We start from the raw sequence: 17,612 nt of genomic DNA, 5'->3' as shown, positions 1-17,612 counted from the left end.
AAATGTACCTATTCTACAAATATACAAACGTGTTAAAGGTAATACATGTTCTTTCGATAGTACTAATTTTGATCATATTGATATGATATCGAGTGGAATGGAGTATCGCAAACTAAAGTGTATTGTAAATGTAACTTTGTAACCTATTGTATTAATAAAACCGAAAACCGGTTTTTCCAAAAACCGGTTTTTTTGGCCGGTTATAACCGCCAGGTTAAACTGTAAGCAAAAAACCGGTATAACCGAAAACCGGTGTTTTGTCAAAAACCGCCATCCCTAGTTGGTGCTCTCATACATTTCGCGATAAAACGATTTGACAACCTTGAGGATTTCGGCTCTACTATCCGTAGCAATATTGCTATCTGTGTTTCTTATTCTTTACATATTTTTGTTGCCAATGTTATTCGTATTTCGCCTCAAAACTTTTAAACTTGTGTTTTCTTGAATTATTTGAGTTATTTCTCTCGTGTTGTTTTCTCTTATGTCTTTTCGAATTGATCGGTGCATATCTTTATTTAATTTCTTCAGTGTTGTGTAGTTGGAGTCGTATTTTTCCGCCAACTGTCTTCTTTTACTTGTGAACTCTTTGGTATTTTGGCTTAATTTTTCTTTTAGTGCCTCCGTTATGATACTATTTGCTTGTTCAGTGTCTTCTATGTCGTTTTCTGGGGCTTGTATACGTATACATACATTAAAACTCCAGTAAAAAACAGTAATCTCCAGGAGATTACTCTAAAAATGAGACCGACATTCTTCTTCTTTAAGTTCCATCTTTTATCTAAGGTTGGAAATCATCATGGCAATGCGGATCCTGTTGACTGCCACTCTAAATAGCTCTGCACTACTGCACTCGAACCATTCCCGTAAGTTCTTAAGCCAGGATGTTCTTCGTCTTCCCACATTTCGCTTTCCTCGGGTTTGCCTTGCATAATAAGTTGTAATAATGAGTATTTTTGCCCTCTCATCACATGTCCCAAGTACTGAAGTTTTCGCCTTTTGATAGTTAGTATTATTTCCGGTTGATTTCCTATCTTTCTAGTTACTTCCACGTTCGACATTCTTTGAATCCATAATATTCGTAGGATTCTTCTGTAACACCAAAATTCAAAGGCGGCCAACTTATTTAAATGGACTTGTTTCAACGTCCACGCTTCCAAACCATAAAGAAGAGTAGAGAACACGTAACATCGAAGCATCCTTAGGCGTAGTTCTAACCTTATATCCCGACAACAAAGAAACTTTTTAAGTTTAATGAATGATGCACGTGCTATTTCAATACGTGTCTTAATTTCTTTGGTTTGGTCTACATTTGATGTTATCCATGTTCCTAAATATTTGTAGTTATCCACATTCTTAATGACAGTATCTTCAATAGTTTATTGGATGTTTGCGTGTGCTGATTTAGTTATTATCATGCATTTAGTTTTCTTTAAATTCATCTTCAGTCCGTACTCATGACAGCGTTCATTAAGGCGTTGCATTACGTTCTGTAAATCATTGTTTTTATCCGTTATTAGTACTGTGTCATCTGCAAAAAGTTGTTCAAAACTTCTCCATTGATAGATACACCTTCTATTGAATCTGAGAGCGCTTCTTGAAATACCGCTTCACTGTAGACATTGAAAAGTAGTGGAGACAGCACGCAACCCTGACGGACTCCTCTCTGTATTTTGATATCTTGGGTGTCCTGGTTGTCAACTCTTACCTTGGCAGTTTGATTCCAATATATATATTAGATATAATTTTCATGTCACGACTATCAATATTTTTGCTTTTTAATATATACAAGCTTTTTATGTTGAACTTTATCAAATGCCTTTTCAAAGTCTACAAAATATAAGTACATATCCTGATTCATGTCTATGCATCTCTGGGCCAGCACATTCAAGCCGAACAGAGCATCTCGTGTGCTTATACCATTTCTAAAGCCAAATTGTGTGTCACTGATTTCATATTCGAGAGTTTTAACAGTTCTGCTGTGTATTATTTTCAAAAATGTTTTAAGTGTGTGACTCATTACAGATATTGTTCTGTGATCCGAGCAGATTGTTGCACTTGACTTTTTGGGAATTGCTACAAAGGTCGATTGCAGCCATTGTCTGGGAATTGTGGCAGTCTGATATATTAGATTAAAGAGTTCAACCATTACATCAATACCACCTTCATCAATAAGTTTTAATAATTCGATGGGCACATTATCTGGTCCAGTAGATTTACCCTCTTTCGTGTTTTTAATGGCATAGATGACTTCTTCTCTTAATATTGCTGGTCAGGTATCATCTGTGATTTCTAATTACAGTTCTCCTCTTTCATCATTTAAGAGTTGTTGGATGTAATTGGTCCAGTGACACAATCTCTCCTTCACGTCAGAAATAATATCCCCTTTATCATTTTTAAGGGTATTCGTTCTTGTGTTTTTTCTAGAACCTGTCATTTTTTGACAGACAGACATAGATCAGGCCAAACACAGATTCCCGTGTGTTGTATGATAAACCTTTAATATAATTGTATCATTACAGAATATGGACCGCTAAAGTTTACACTCTTTGTATATTTTTTAGGTTTTCACGAAATCGGACGCGCAATGGCCGCACTTATGTCAGACGAAGTCTTTTGCGAAGTTGCATATCACGCCCGCGATAAGAGCCATATAATAGCAGGAATAGATGAGTTTCTTAACGCAATAATAGCTATACCCCCCTCAGAATGGGATCCTGCTGTAAGAATTGAACCTCCTGCCTCAGTTCCTTCCCAAGATAGAAGAAAACGACCACCTGAAAAATTTATCATAGCAGTCGATGGTGATACCGAAGAACAAAGACTAAGAGAATATTCAGGTTTAGTCAGAACTGGAGTGTTATTTGGTGGACTCGTAAATGATGTTAAACGAAAGGTTCCGTTTTATGTATCTGACTTTAAGGATGCATTTGCTCTACAAACCATAGCATCTTGGATATTTTTATACTTCGCATGTTTATCTCCAATCATTACCTTTGGTGGGCTCTTATCCGAAGCTACTGGTAAAAGCATGGCTGCCATTGAATCCTTATTATCTGGACTTATTTGTGGCGTTATCTACGGCTTCTTTTCTGGCCAACCGTTGTCGATATTAGGATCAACTGGACCCGTATTAATATTTGAAACAATCATTTACGACTTCTGTGAGGCAATGACCTGGGATTATTTGAGCTTTAGGTTCTGGATCGGAACCTGGACTTCGATCATTTTATTGACATTAGTGTCTATAGACGCTAGCGCTTTTGTATCTTATATTACCAGATTCACCGACGAAAATTTTGCAATATTGGTCACGCTTATATATATTTATAAAGTAAGTAAAATATCATTTACATATTCATATTTTAAGATCAAATTGAAATATATATTAAGTTTAAACATCATGTGAATACGGGGTGGGCCAATGAAAACAGTCCACCTCGATATTTGCCAGTACTTATTAAATTTTAATGAAATGACGAAACAGATTGATTTTTGTTGTAAGGGAGACACATTTTTACGATACATACATCTGTCATTTGTCAACTCCCTCCCTTCCACGTCAACAACCCCTTATTTTTTAAATAGAGAATATGCCATGTGCAGCACATCATTAGAAAGGCATTGAGATGGAATATTCAGACATAACGATCATTGACGATTTTTTTTTTCGATGTTTGCACCGTCTTTGCAAAAAAATTGGCAATTCATTTGAAGTACGACACCTATTAAAAAAATAACGTAATGTCTATGGTTTGCTAACATGTAACTTTTCCTGCCACGTTATATTCACTTTTGATGTGACAAAAAATGACGTATTAGAAAACCATAGGCGTTACGTTTTATTTTTAAGAGGTATTGTCCTTCAAAAGCATTAAGAGCTTTTTTGCAAAGACGATGCAAATATCGAAAAAAAGTTTTGGACGGTCGTTATATCTAAATACTCCATCTAAATGCCTTTCTGATGTGCCGCACATGGTATATTCCCTATTTAAAAATAAGGGAAAGGGAATAATAAGGGAAATAACAAGGGAAATATTATATTATCAGTTGCAACAAGTAGTAGATCAAGTTAGAGGAAAGTTGAAAATACTGGGGGATATTAACGCTCGAATAGGCAACCAAGTAATACCCGGAATTAAACAAAAACATAATGAGAATGTCAAAAACGAAAATGGAGAACTGATGTTAAACTTTTTCACGAATAACGAACTTCGAATAAACAACACCTTTTTTGACTACAAAGACCAACACAAATATACATTCAATAATACCCGTGGACAAAGATCTACGATAGATTATTTTGTAACTAACAGAGATATACACCCATCAAAAATAATCGACGTAAGATGCCTCAACTCAGCAGATGTAGGTAGTGACCACAGCCTATAACTATGTAAAATTAGAATCACCATGATACCATGAAATGCTTCACACCTAAGAGAGTGGCACTAACACAAACAAAAATCAAAGTCGAAGGACTAAGTACGGAATCCACGGAGTACTTATACAGAAAAAGAATATCAGAGAAGATTGCTGATAATAAAATACTATAAAACGATAACATCGAGGAAATCTGGGAAAAACTCAAAAGTAACATAATTAACGCAGCAACAGAATCAATTGGAGAGAGGAAAGTAACGAATACTAATATATCAAAAAAGAAAACCTCATGGTTAGAGAGGAAGTGAAGATAAAATGTGAATAAAAGAAGAAAGCCTTTTTACAATACAGAACACAACAAACACAACAGGCATACAACCACTCTAAATGAATTAGAAACGAAACAAACACTTTAGTCAGACAAATAAAAAGGGAACACTGGGAGAGCTTCTCAAAACAGATGGAACACAACTTCTACGGAACACAAAAGGAAATATGGAGAATGATCAGAGGACAAAGAAAAGAGATGAACGAACTAATAAAAACGAAACACACTCAGAAGGAAACTTGGGCAGACTATTTTCGATCTCTTTTTGCTAAAGATAACGATAACGAACCACCAACACCTGAAGTGACAACAAACGAAGAAATAAATATTGAAGAAGCAGAGGTAACGAAAGCATTAAGGGAATTAAAAAATAGAAAATCACCAGGAGAGGATAGAATATCGAATGAACTCCTTAAGTACGGAGGACAAGATCTGACCAAACATCTATTAAAACTATTCCAAAAAATAATAGAACAAAACAGAATACCACAAGAATGGAGATCAAGCATCATAATACCACTCTTCAAAAAGGGAGAAAAATCGGACCCGGAAAAATACAGAGGAATTAATTTATTAAACACAACACTAAAATTAACGATCAAAGTGAAAACAAACAAACTGATTAAAATTATAACATTAGCAGAAGAACAATAAGGTTTTAGGTCGAGAAGATCATGCACCGACGGTATATTTATAATGAGGCAAATTCAAGAAAAATCATTAGAATACAACAAACCGGCATACTTATGTTTCGTGGACCTTAAGAAGACATTTGACAGGGTCAAATTAAAGGACGTTATCCATTTATTGTACGCAAGAGTGGTACTTCAGGAATAATTAAAACGATCGAAAATATCTACCACAACAACACAATAAAAGTAAAAGTAGATGAAGAACTAACTGACCCAATTGAAGCTGGCGATGCGATAAGGCAGGGGAATTCTCTGAGTCTTCTGTTGTTTAACCTGATCATGGATGAAATAATAAAAAAAGTAAGAACAAAAAAATGATACCAAATGGGAGAAAAACAACTTAAAATAATCTGCTATGCAGACGACGCGATACTAATCTCTCGAAGTGAAGATGATTTACAACGCATGCTGCACGAATTTAGTATAACCGCTAGATAATTTAACATGTTAATTTCCTCAAAAAAGACTAAATGCATGGTTATAACAGCAGATCTAACAAGGTGTAAAGTAGAGCTGGAGGGTCAAATAATAGAACAAGTCATGGAGTTTAAATATCTAGGCATCACACTATCAAGCTAAGGAAAGCTCGAAACAGAAGTGGAAGATCAGGTGAAGAAAGCAAACAGAGCCGTAGGTTGCCTGAATGAAACAATATGGAGAAATAAAACCATCGATAAAGAAGTGAAAGAAAGAATTTACAAAACAGTTATCAGACCAATAATGACATACGCGGGAGAAACACGACCTGATATAGAAAGGACAAAAAGAGTGCTAGAACCAGCAGAGATGAAAACACTGCGAAAAATCGATGGTAAGACGCTGTGGGATAGAGCTAGAAGTGCAGATATACGACGGAGTTGCAAGGTGGACAACATTAATAACCGGGTGAAAAACAGAAGAGTAGAATGGAACGACCACATAAGCCGAATGGCAACAAATAGAGTAGTAAGGACGGCGTTATACGGTTCCCCAATAGAAAGACGATCAGTGGGAAGACCACGACAAAGATGGAATGACAACTTACTGGAGGCACATTGAAAACATACAGAGTCATGTTTACATAAAAAGAGGAAGAAGGAAGAAGAAAATAAGGGTTTGGGGAAGTGGAAGGGAGGGAGATGACAAATGACAGATGTATCGTAAAAAGGTTGTCCCCTTAGAACAAAAAATGACCTGTTTCGTCATTTCCTTGAAATCTGACTACTTCCAAATATCGAGATGGACTGTTGTTTTTTGGCCCACCCCGTATATCTTCTGTCACTATTAAATGTTTAGTTCAAGGAAAATTTCAATGGAAGTTCTGCATACATGACCATTATGTAATAGATGTAAATTTGACTTATTGTTCCAATGTAAGGACCATATTTTTAACATAAATGAGCTTAAAACAATTTAGTGCCCCTTAAAGAAAAGAAACAGAGTTTATCAGTATTAGATTATCTAGTGTATGGAAGGACATAGGAAACAGAGATAAATAAAACAGAAGAAATGCGATAAGATAATTTGAAAAGAAAATAATGAGAACACTGCTAGAACCAGACATTTCTCTATGCGGAGAAAGAAAATTAAAAAGAATCAAAGACATAAAAAGGAGACAGAAAATGAAAATAGAGTGGGAGTAATTAGACTACAACGCTTGGATAGGATAGAACACTTCCTCAGAAGACTAACAAACGGGATGATTAAAAATGCGAAAGATATAAGACTTGCTGTCAGTGCAGGTAAATCTAAAACCTTAATACAAGCAAAACGCAAAATTTGACAATAGACGACGTAAATATTGAAGTTGTAAAACAGCAGATAACTGAGGACGGCAGCAAGGAGTAGGAAATACAGAAAAAGGTAATGCTAGCTAACAAAACATACCTCTCTCTATCGAAGGTGTTTGGATGTAAAGACATCCATAGGGAAGTAAAGTTCAAAATATATAAAACGACCAGTATCAAAATCACACGACCAACAGCAACATATGACACATAAATATGGATAATGACAGAAAAAAAAACAATAAATCTTATTAATACTTTTAAAAGAAAGATATTGAGAGGAATATTGGGACCCATCTGTGAGAATGGTATGTGAAGAATAAGGTGCAACGTCGAGTTATATCGATATTACAAGGCACCCTGTATAGCAAATTTATTCAAAAATACAAAGATTTCAATGGGCACGTCATGCGTCACCTTATAAGAATCAGAGGCGTAACAGAGGCCCCCGCAGCATGAAGCTTGCGGGGGGAGGACCATCTTGTCGTCTAATATACAGGGTGAGTCATGAGGAACTCTACATACTCCTACCTCGTGTAGAGGCCCCTATGGGGAATAACAAATGACCTTTAAAAAGTATCTGATCCCATTGTTTAATAATACACAGGGCGAGTTTCGCATTTTGACAGAAAATTTGTATTCGTCGTAATTTTTGAATGGTCAGATCGATGTGACTCTTATTTTGGTCAATCGTTACACTATTACCACCCAATCAACTGCTTTAATCAAACTAGAAAAAAATCAGGTCCGGCTTTAAAAAATTAGTTCGTTTGGGTCTTAGAAAAAATTTCACCCTGTATACGCTTTTTGAAAACTCCAATATGAATTTTACAAATTAAACAAATAGGCAATTAAAATGGCATATGTATTTTTTCCCCCCACGATTACTTAATTTTTTATAAAAAAAAAACAAATTTGACTATGAAATAAAAGTTTGGTAAAGTGAACCATAGATTTAAAAAAATAACTTTAATTACAAAAATTAATTTTTTTAAACAAATATTTAATTTATGTTACCACCCAATCAACTGATTTATTTAAACTAGAAAAAAATCAGATCCGGCTTTAAAAAAATAGTTCGTTTTGGTCTTAGAAAAAATTTCAGCCTGTATACGCTTTTTGAAAACTCCAATATGAATTTTACAAATTAGACAAATAGGCAATTAAAATGGCATATTTATTTTTCCCCACACGATTACTTAATTTTTTATTAAAAAATCAAATTTGTCAAAATCGCAATTTTACCATAAAAATAAAAAAAATCAAACAACGTTTTTCCTAAAATTAAAAGTTTCACCATTTTTTTTTGTATAACACGTCTAGGTCTAAAACTTCCCATTCACTTCTCTTTGGATTCTATAGTTTAATATAGTTCTATAGTTTTTTCACTTAATTTTTGCGATTTAACTTTGCAATTCACGAATCTGCATCTTTTATTTTTTTAAATTTATAACTTTTACGAGAAGAAGACTGAAAGTCTACAACAATTTTCATAGTCTTCACAATGGTAAACTATATGTGCTGTAAAAATTTCAAAAAAATATTAAAATGGAACAGAGTTGTAGCGAGTTACCCTGATTTCATTTTTTTTTTCATTTTTAGGTTAAAATTCCGATTTTGACAAATTTGATTTTTTAATAAAAAATTAAGTAATCGTGTGGGGAAAAAAAGCCATTTTAATTGCCTATTTGTCTAATTTGTAAAATTCATATTAGAGTTTTCAAAAAGCGTATACAGGGTAAAATTTTTTCTAAGACCAAAATGAACTAATTTTTTAAATCCGGGCCTGATTTTTTTTCTAGTTTGAATAAATCAGTTGATTGGGTGGTAACATAAATTAAACATTTGTTCAAAAAAAAATTAATTTTTAAAATAAAAGTTAATGTTTTTAAATCTATGGTTCACTTTACCAAACTTTTAATAATTATTCATAGTCAAATTTGATTTTTTTATAAAAAATTAAGTAATCGTGTGGGGAAAAATAAATATGCCATTTTAATTGCCTATTTGCCTAATTTGTAAAATTCATATTGGAGTTTTCAAAAAGCTTATACAGGGTGAAATTTTTTCTAAGACCCAAACGAACTTTTTTTTTAAAGCCGGATCTGATTTTTTTCTAGTTTAAATAAATCAGTTGATTGGGTGGTAACAAAAATTAAATATTTGTTTAAAAAAAAATAATTTTTGTAATAAAAGCTAATTTTTTTAAATCTATGGTTCACTTTACCAAACTTTTAATTCATAGTCAAATTTGATTTTTTTATAAAAAATGAAGTAATCGTGTCGGGAAAAAATACGTATGCCATTTTAATTGCCTATTTGTCTAATTTGTAAAATTCATATTAGAGTTTTCAAAAAGCGTATACAGGGTGAAATTTTTTCTAAGACCCAAACGAACTAATTTTTTAAAGCCGGACCTGATTTTTTTCTAGTTTGATTAAATCAGTTGATTGGGTGGTAATAGTGTAACGATTGACCAAAATAAGAGTCACATCGATCTGACCGTTCAAAAATTACGACGAATACAAATCTCTGTCAAAATGCGAAAGTCGCTCTGTATATTATTAAACAATGGGAGCAGACACTTTTTAATGGTCATTTGTTATTCCCCATAGGAGCCTCTATACGAGGTAGGAGTATGTACAGTTCCTCATGACTCACCCTGTATGTAAAAATGTATAATATGTTAAAAATTGTTAAGTATATTATTTTACGCATACATACGCAACGTTTTTTAAGCAGTGTAGTATTGAAAATGAAGTTGCTCATCAGATAGATATGTATTTATTAATAAAATTGTAGACATATTATTCGCTGATAATAGTGCACGAAGAAAGTTGTTCATCTCATGGAATATGCAGTACTATGTAATAACGTAATCATTTTATTAATTTTGGTTCTTAATCCACTTCAAAGTTTGACTTGTGCCATTTTATGCGTTTGCTTGGGGGGTTAAAGTCACTTCTCGTGGGTGGAAAACATATGTTTAAAATAAGTCTGGAAATGGATAAAGTGGCTAATTATAAGCAACTTTTGTTTTATAGAGTCTTTATCTAAGTCAATACTTTTTATCAAAGTCAATGCGTTTTTTCGCAAATAACTCAAAAATAAATATCTTATCAAATTAAATATTATCGAAAAATTATCAGTAGTAATTACCCGAGAGCTTTAAAATTATCGATTTGTATCCCGAGTGACACTTTGACAGTTTTAAAGTGTCACGAGGGCAAAACAAATCGATAATTTTTAAGAGCTCGAGAGTAATAATTTGGTAAGATTATTTCATGAACAAAACTGTCTTTTTAAATCATTTTAACTAATATTTTATTGATATCTTCACTGAATATTTGTTTCTTGATGTTCTCTGTGACAAGTGTAAAACATTAATTGTCGTTAATGTCACTGACTTTTCATTTTTTCGTAGCAACGAAGGGTATCTGACGTAATACTTGACGATGGAAAATTATCAAAAATTATCGCTGTAATTTTTATTTCTGTAGCTTTCTATTGATCAGAATCTCTATGAATGAAATAACCGAAAAAATATTTTTAGCAAAAATGTAGCTTATAAAAAATGGTATATTCGTGAAGTCTACCGACACAGTAAAAGCAAAGTTTTAGCTCATGAAAAATTGTTCTTATTCGTCCAATTGAAGATCGAGTATTTCAACGTGAAATAACCAAAACATGAAGCACTTTTCGGGGAAAACTCATTAAAACTTTTTTTAACTGTTTAAAAAAAGCTTTATTTCTATTTTTTATAAAAGTTTCTAGCATCAAAACTAAGCTAGTTACACTCAAAATAAAGTTAGCCTCTTTTTTTTTGGTAAAAAAAATCGTGAAAATCTCCCCCTATTTAGCACCCCAAATAAAATTAATTGAATTGTTAGCGCTTTACAATTATTTACCTTATATTATTGTATTGTTTATTGGATCTGCAAGTTTGACCTGTTCAAAATTCTTATTTTTGAAAAAACTTGGTTTTATAATATTTTTTTTATTTTGAAAAAATGCCATTTTTTGAAAATACATAACTTAAAACCTATCACTATTACGAAAAATCTCAAAAATTAAAGTAATGTACGTTTTGCTTTTATAAATATTTTGGTTTTGTTTTTCTGTAAGAGAAAAATTGGTTAAGATGGCTTTTCAAAATTTGCATACACTCGTGATTGGTGACTCATTCAAGCACTTTCAACTAAAATTCCAAAAATAAGCACTTTGCAACGGTGAAACTTACAGGATGTAAAAAAAGTAATTTGTAAAGCGGCATAGTTTCATTTGGGGTGCTAAATAGGGGGAGATTTTCACGATTTTTTTTTTACCAAAAAAAGGGGATAACTTTATTTTTAGCATAATTCGCTTAGTTTTGATGCTAGAAACTTTTATAAATAAAGGTTTTTTTAAACACTTTAAAAAAGTTCTTATGAGATTTTCCCGAAAAGAAAAGTGTTTAATTTTTTGGTTATTTCACGTTTAAATGTTCGATTTGGAATTCGACGAATAAGAACTTGGTCACGAATGAGAACGAATAAATGGTTACTTTTTTTAAGATATTTGCGAAAAATCGCCTGAAACCGTGGTTTTTTTGTTGAAACGTAAACATTTTCACTCGCAAATAACTCGAAAATTATTGACCCACCATTGACGATTGACACCAACACTTCGGTGGTGACACTGAAAATTACACGGTATCGCCGTATTTCACTTTCATTTACTGGGCTGTAACACATATAAGTTTTTATTATCTACACAAGTCGCATATAGTAATTTTTTGAAGTTAGCCCCTATTTCCAATTTTGCTGGGGGACCCGGCAGAGTTTGTTACGCCACTGATAAGAATGGATAATATCAGAACACCTAGTAGAAAGCTTTAATGGAACTCTGGTGGGACATCGCCCAGTAGGATTACCAAGGAAAAGGTGCTAGGACGAAGTGAGAACCAATGCTAAAGAGATATTGAGAGAAGATAACTGGAGGAGAGTAACCAAGGAAAGGTGTGCTTAGAGAGGGATGTCAATTTGTGTGTATCTACCGCTTAAAGAGTTTCATTTTTATGACAGTTGTTCACGGATGGATTATTTCTTACAAATAATGCCTAAATATGTGAATATACGTATATTTTAAATAAATAATATAATGGTAATAGCAATGACAGGAGTGATACGCAGGCTTAAACTTAATTGTTTTAAACCTTTATATTTCAGGCTTTCGAAAACGTATGGGCCATTAAAAGTAAATTTCCAATTAATTTGGATATAAACAGTATGAATATCACAAACTGTACATCCACTGGAAAAAATAAAACTATATCACAATTCCTAATTATGACTAATAGTTCCATCACGGACAACGCCACAATGCAGGTATAGTATTTGGCATAATAGACTAAGGGCTCTATAGGAAAAATTTGGTAATCATTTTAGGTACCGTAAGAGTTTATAACTTAAGTAGTAAAACCTAAAAGAAAACGTACCTACGTACGAGCACTATGCCGTCTTCCCCTTGGTCTTTCAGTTTCTGGTTTCCATCTGATGATCTTCTTAATCAGTAGGTCGTTTTTCCTCCTCTCCATGTGTCCCAGCCATCTCAGCCTCTGCGCTTTAATAAATATAACTATATCTTCTCCCTTCATTATGTATCTTAGTTCATGGTTCGTTATTCTTCTCATTTCTCCTTTGTACATTTTTATCGGGCTCATAATCCGTCTGAGGATTTTCCTTTCGAATATTTTCTTTTCTTCATCTTTTCCGTGAGGCACATTGTCTCAGCTGCGTAGGTAACTACTGGTCTGATTGCAACTCTGTATATTTTTAGTTTTGTATTTCTGGATAAATTCTTGTCCTTCATAAGCCTATGATATCTCCAGTATGTTTTGTTGCCTGCTAGTATTCTCTCCGTTACTTCTTCACTTCTCTTGTTTTGGCCCTTCACTATTACTGCCAAATATTTAAATTGTGGGACTCTTTCAAAAGTGTAGTTTTCTATTTTGATTTCTCTCTTCCTGCTATCTTCTCTTCTAGAGCAGAGTAGCTTTTTTGTTTTTCCTTCGTTAATTTCTAGACCTCTTTTCCGTGTTTCTTTTGCCAAGATTGTTACTGCTTCTTTTAATATTTCCTTGTCTCTTCCCTTAAGAACTAAATCATCTGCATATGCAACTATTTGTGTTGAGGAGTGGGCTGTAGTTCCTTTAATTTTGCTGGCCTTGACTGTTCCTTCTACTGCTATGTTGAATAATGTGGTTGACAGGGAATCGCCTTGTCGCACTCCTATTTCTATTGTAATTGATTTTGTGCTACCTTCCTCTGTTGTTACTTTAGCTCGAGATCCAACTATATTCATTTTTGTTAATCTGATTAAATTTGCTGGTATAGCTTGATTTTTCATTTCAATAAATAATTTATTTCTTCCAATACAGTCAAAGTTTTGTATGAAGTCTACGAAGAGGATGTGGAGTTCTATGTTGTGTTCGAGGTATTTTTCGATTGTTTGTTTAATTATGTGGATCGCATCTGTAGTGGATCTGCCTTCTCTGAATCCTTGTTGGTAGTTCCCAATTTTTTTCTATGTAAATTGAGTGAGTTTTTGTCTGATGAGGGCTGTTAGAATTTTATATGTTGTACTCCGTAGAGATATTCCTCTATAGTTGTTACAGTTTGTTACTTTTCCTTTCTTAAATATTGGTATAATTCTGCCTTCTTTCCAATCTTCAGGAATTTCTTCTGCTTCCCATATTCTAACTATTAGGTTATAGATGCTTGTTAATAACTTTTCCCCTCCGTTTTTAATTAGCTCGTTGGGAATTTCATCTGAGCCAGGTGTTCTTTTCTGTTTTATTGTTTGAATGATGTCTAAATATTCATTTTATGTTGGTATCAATATTTCATTATCTTTCATGTCTTCCATTGCGCCTACTTCCTCTTTCGGGCTTTCTTTGCATCTATACAGTTCTTAGAAGTGTGTTTCCCATGATCTATTGTCAATTTTAACTACTGGTTTGCCTTTCTTTTTTTGAGCTTTTAGGTATCCAAATAGTTTGGCGCTATCGTCACCATTCTTTTCTAGATCCTTTAACAGCTTTTCCATCCAGTTTTTTCGTCCTTCCAACATTTTTTATCTGCTACCTACTTTCTTTTTTTCTTTGTATTTGTTTCGATGATGTTCTTCTTTAATTGATTTCCATTTATCTCTTGCTTGGTTTTCTGTTTGATTTTGATTTCGCATTCTGCATCAAACCACTTCTTTCTTCTGTTTATTTCCCTCTGTCCTAGCACCTCTTCAGCTGAATTCAGAATGGATTCTTTTATATTTTCCCATATGTCCTCTGTGTTATTTGCTTCTGTTAGTTTTTCCTTTAGAGTTGTCTCATATTGTTCTCTTAGTTCCTGTACTTTAAACTTCTTCAGATTCTGTCTTCTTTTGTTTTGTCTTGTTCTCTCTGTTTTAATATTATCTTCATTTTGATTTTTCCTATTACTAGAGAATGGTCTGTGTCCGCGTTTGTTCCTCTATATGATCTGATGTCATGCATTATTGCTTTCCAGTTGTTTGATATTAGTATGTGATCTATTTGATTGCCATCTGTTGTGCCAGGTATCAGTCATGTTACTTTATGCTCTCTTCTGTGTATGAAGTTTGTGCTTATAATGTGATTGTTTGTTATTGCTGCTAGTTGGCATAATTTTCTTCCGTTATCGGCTGTCTCGTCATGAATAGTTTCTTTCCCTACTACTTCCTTATTATGTTTTTCAACAAACAGGTTTGAGCCCAGTTACGTGATAATTACGTTAAATTTACGGCAAATTTCAACGAATACGTAACTCGATGATTTAATGACGGGAAAAAAGCGTATTTCAGTGCCAAATCATTCACCTATATATTAGTGCTTCCTTTATACATGTTTGATATTAGAATAATATAAAATCATAATGACGAATATAGTACATGTTTTTTCTAATAGGTGTGAATGTCGGTTACATCGCAAAGATACGTTTATTTCACGTAATAATCACGAAACAGAAATAACTTCCTTTGGTCAAATTTTGAGAACTATTTTGAAAAACAAAATTTTACAACGGTGCTGGTTAATTACTTATCGCTTGAATTTTACTCAGAGTATTTTATGGACGTCGAGAAATTAGATGTATTTCACGTAAAAGTAATGTAAATAATACTAATATTTAAACAAAAATTTTATGATTTCTCTTTTAAAATCATTTAGCATAACTATTTCAATCCAACGTTGATTTGAAGCTATTTTTGCTATTTTTTTCTTTAAAAATATCACAGGAGCTAAAATGATGTTGAGTCTAATTTTCAAATCGCGCGCGGTGATGACGTACTACCAAGCCTTTCTCCTTCTTTAAATACTATCACGTGACCACTGTACCTGACTAACATAGTTGGTTCGAAAACTAAATTAATCGATTTATCGAATAATAGATACGTTCCGATAGGATTATTTTTTTATATTATTCTGGTATTGAAATAGATTTTTAGTAAGACCAATTAGTTAATAATAGAAGAAATTTACAAACAAAAAGAAAATACGTAATACTACTTTAAAGGAAGTAGAATAGTTTAACTGTAATTTAAAAATAATCGATTTTTATAATAGATGATCATAACCTCTAATATCAGCTTCTCACACATTTCTCACAACAAAAAGTGAAACGTGAAACGTGAAGAGCTTTATTTCTCTCGTTTTATTTTAGGCGGGTTTATTTATAATAATGTCTTTCGTATTAACGTTTACCTCACTGCTCGAGGGTTGAAGTGGCGATGATGCAATTAGAAAAAACAGGAAAGTGTCCTCCTCGAAATAAAAAGTGACAAGTGACCTGTGTTGTGTTTTGTGTTGGCAAATTTTTTAATGTGTCTTTAGGTCGGTACCATTTTTGGTTCATTATCTTGTATAATAATTATACAAGACTAATGTTTTAAAGTCTCTAAATTCTACTAAATAAATAGGTACATTGTTAATACTTTATATGCTTGTTTTATTTATATCATATGAGGATCATAATTACGTGATTCATAAGTTATTAATTAAGGTCGAATTATTTACGTGAACCGAGGACGTATCTTTCACGTGAATACTAATATATACATTCCCTAAAAGATAAGTTAATCAACACGTATTTGCAACGTGAATTTCCCAAAACATTTTATTGCTATTTCAGATAAATAACACGTCTATTGAAGACGAGTTATTCACATAATTTAAAGACGTATTTTCAATGTGACATTCCAACCAAATTTTCACGTGAAATTCACGTAAACAATTTACGTATATTGGTGACAAATGTACCCAAAATTCACGTAATTAACACGTCGGTCTGTTTGCTGGGTTTTCTTTGTCCATTTTTGCATTAAAGTCGCCAATAATTTTTTAATCACATATAATGTAATTATAGGCTCCTACGGTGCCTAAAATTATTAGTAAATTTTTCTTATATGGCTATTAGTCTATAAACTACAGCAATGTCTATATTTCTTTAATTTTTAGTTCTTAAATGGATCTTCAACTGAAGGTTGTCTTGAACCGCCACACCATCCGGGTATATTTTTTATGTCACTTTTCCTATTTCTGGGAACATTTTTTATTTCAATCCAATTGAAATACTTTAAAAATGCTCGCTTCTTCTCTTCAAGGGTAAGTAGAAATTTGGTAAGATGGTGTTTCTTAGAAATTTCTGTCGTTTCTTCATAATTATAATAGGTAATAATAACGCAGCACAAAAAAACAGACAATTTTTAGTGCTAGAGAAGTAAATACCCGCAATACCTAAAAACAAGAGTCTTCAATCAATGTATACTCCCTGTCCTCATATATGGCTCTCAGACATGGACGTTTACAAAGGAAAATATGGAGAAAATGGCAAAGACAGAAAGATCCATGGAAAGACAAATGCTGAACTTTAAACAAGTTGTCACCCAAACTCTGCCATGTAAGGTTCTACCTACAATTTCCCAACCAATATGGTTGATGTCATGTGATGCCAGGGGCTAATCTGCAAATATTTTTAACATCCTTTAAAATCGGATAATATAATGTAACCCCAACTATTTAAAATCAATTTAAGAGTTTTTACCCATACATTTTGGTGGCTTAAAGCATGTAAACCTGTGATAACACTGATGATGGAATATTGATTCCGAAAACGTTTTGTTGTGATACAGCCCTTTTTAGGGATTTTAAATATATCTTTTTCAAGATAAGGTTTTTATTTTTTGCAAAGTTGTCACCTAAACTCTGCCATGTAAGGTTCTACCTACAATTTCCCAACCAATATGGTTGATGTCATGTGATGCCAGGGGTTAATCTGGAAATATTTTTAACATACTTTAAAATCGGATAATATAATGTAACCCCAACTATTTAAAATCAATTTAAGGGTTTTTACCAGTACATTTTGGTGGCTTAAAGCATGTAAACCTGTGATA

General features: G+C 33.0%; 1 protein-coding gene across 1 annotated transcript in view; it reads left to right on the top strand.

Annotated features, from left to right (window-relative positions):
• LOC114340507 (electroneutral sodium bicarbonate exchanger 1-like) overlaps nucleotides 1-17,612 on the top strand; it is a 47,743-nt gene that overhangs the window by 12,013 nt on the left and 18,118 nt on the right. The window contains exons 4-6 of the mRNA XM_050641395.1: nucleotides 2,562-3,331; nucleotides 12,374-12,532; nucleotides 16,675-16,821. Of these exons, the coding sequence (XP_050497352.1) occupies nucleotides 2,562-3,331; nucleotides 12,374-12,532; nucleotides 16,675-16,821 (1,076 nt within the window). The remainder of the gene's footprint in view (nucleotides 1-2,561; nucleotides 3,332-12,373; nucleotides 12,533-16,674; nucleotides 16,822-17,612) is intronic.

Source organism: Diabrotica virgifera, chromosome 10 (genome assembly GCF_917563875.1).
Source record: "Diabrotica virgifera virgifera chromosome 10, PGI_DIABVI_V3a".
In the NCBI taxonomy this organism is placed as follows: Eukaryota; Metazoa; Arthropoda; class Insecta; order Coleoptera; family Chrysomelidae; genus Diabrotica; species Diabrotica virgifera.
The sequence above is the reverse complement of the archived record's forward strand: the minus strand, read 5'-3'. Positions and strand labels throughout refer to the sequence as shown.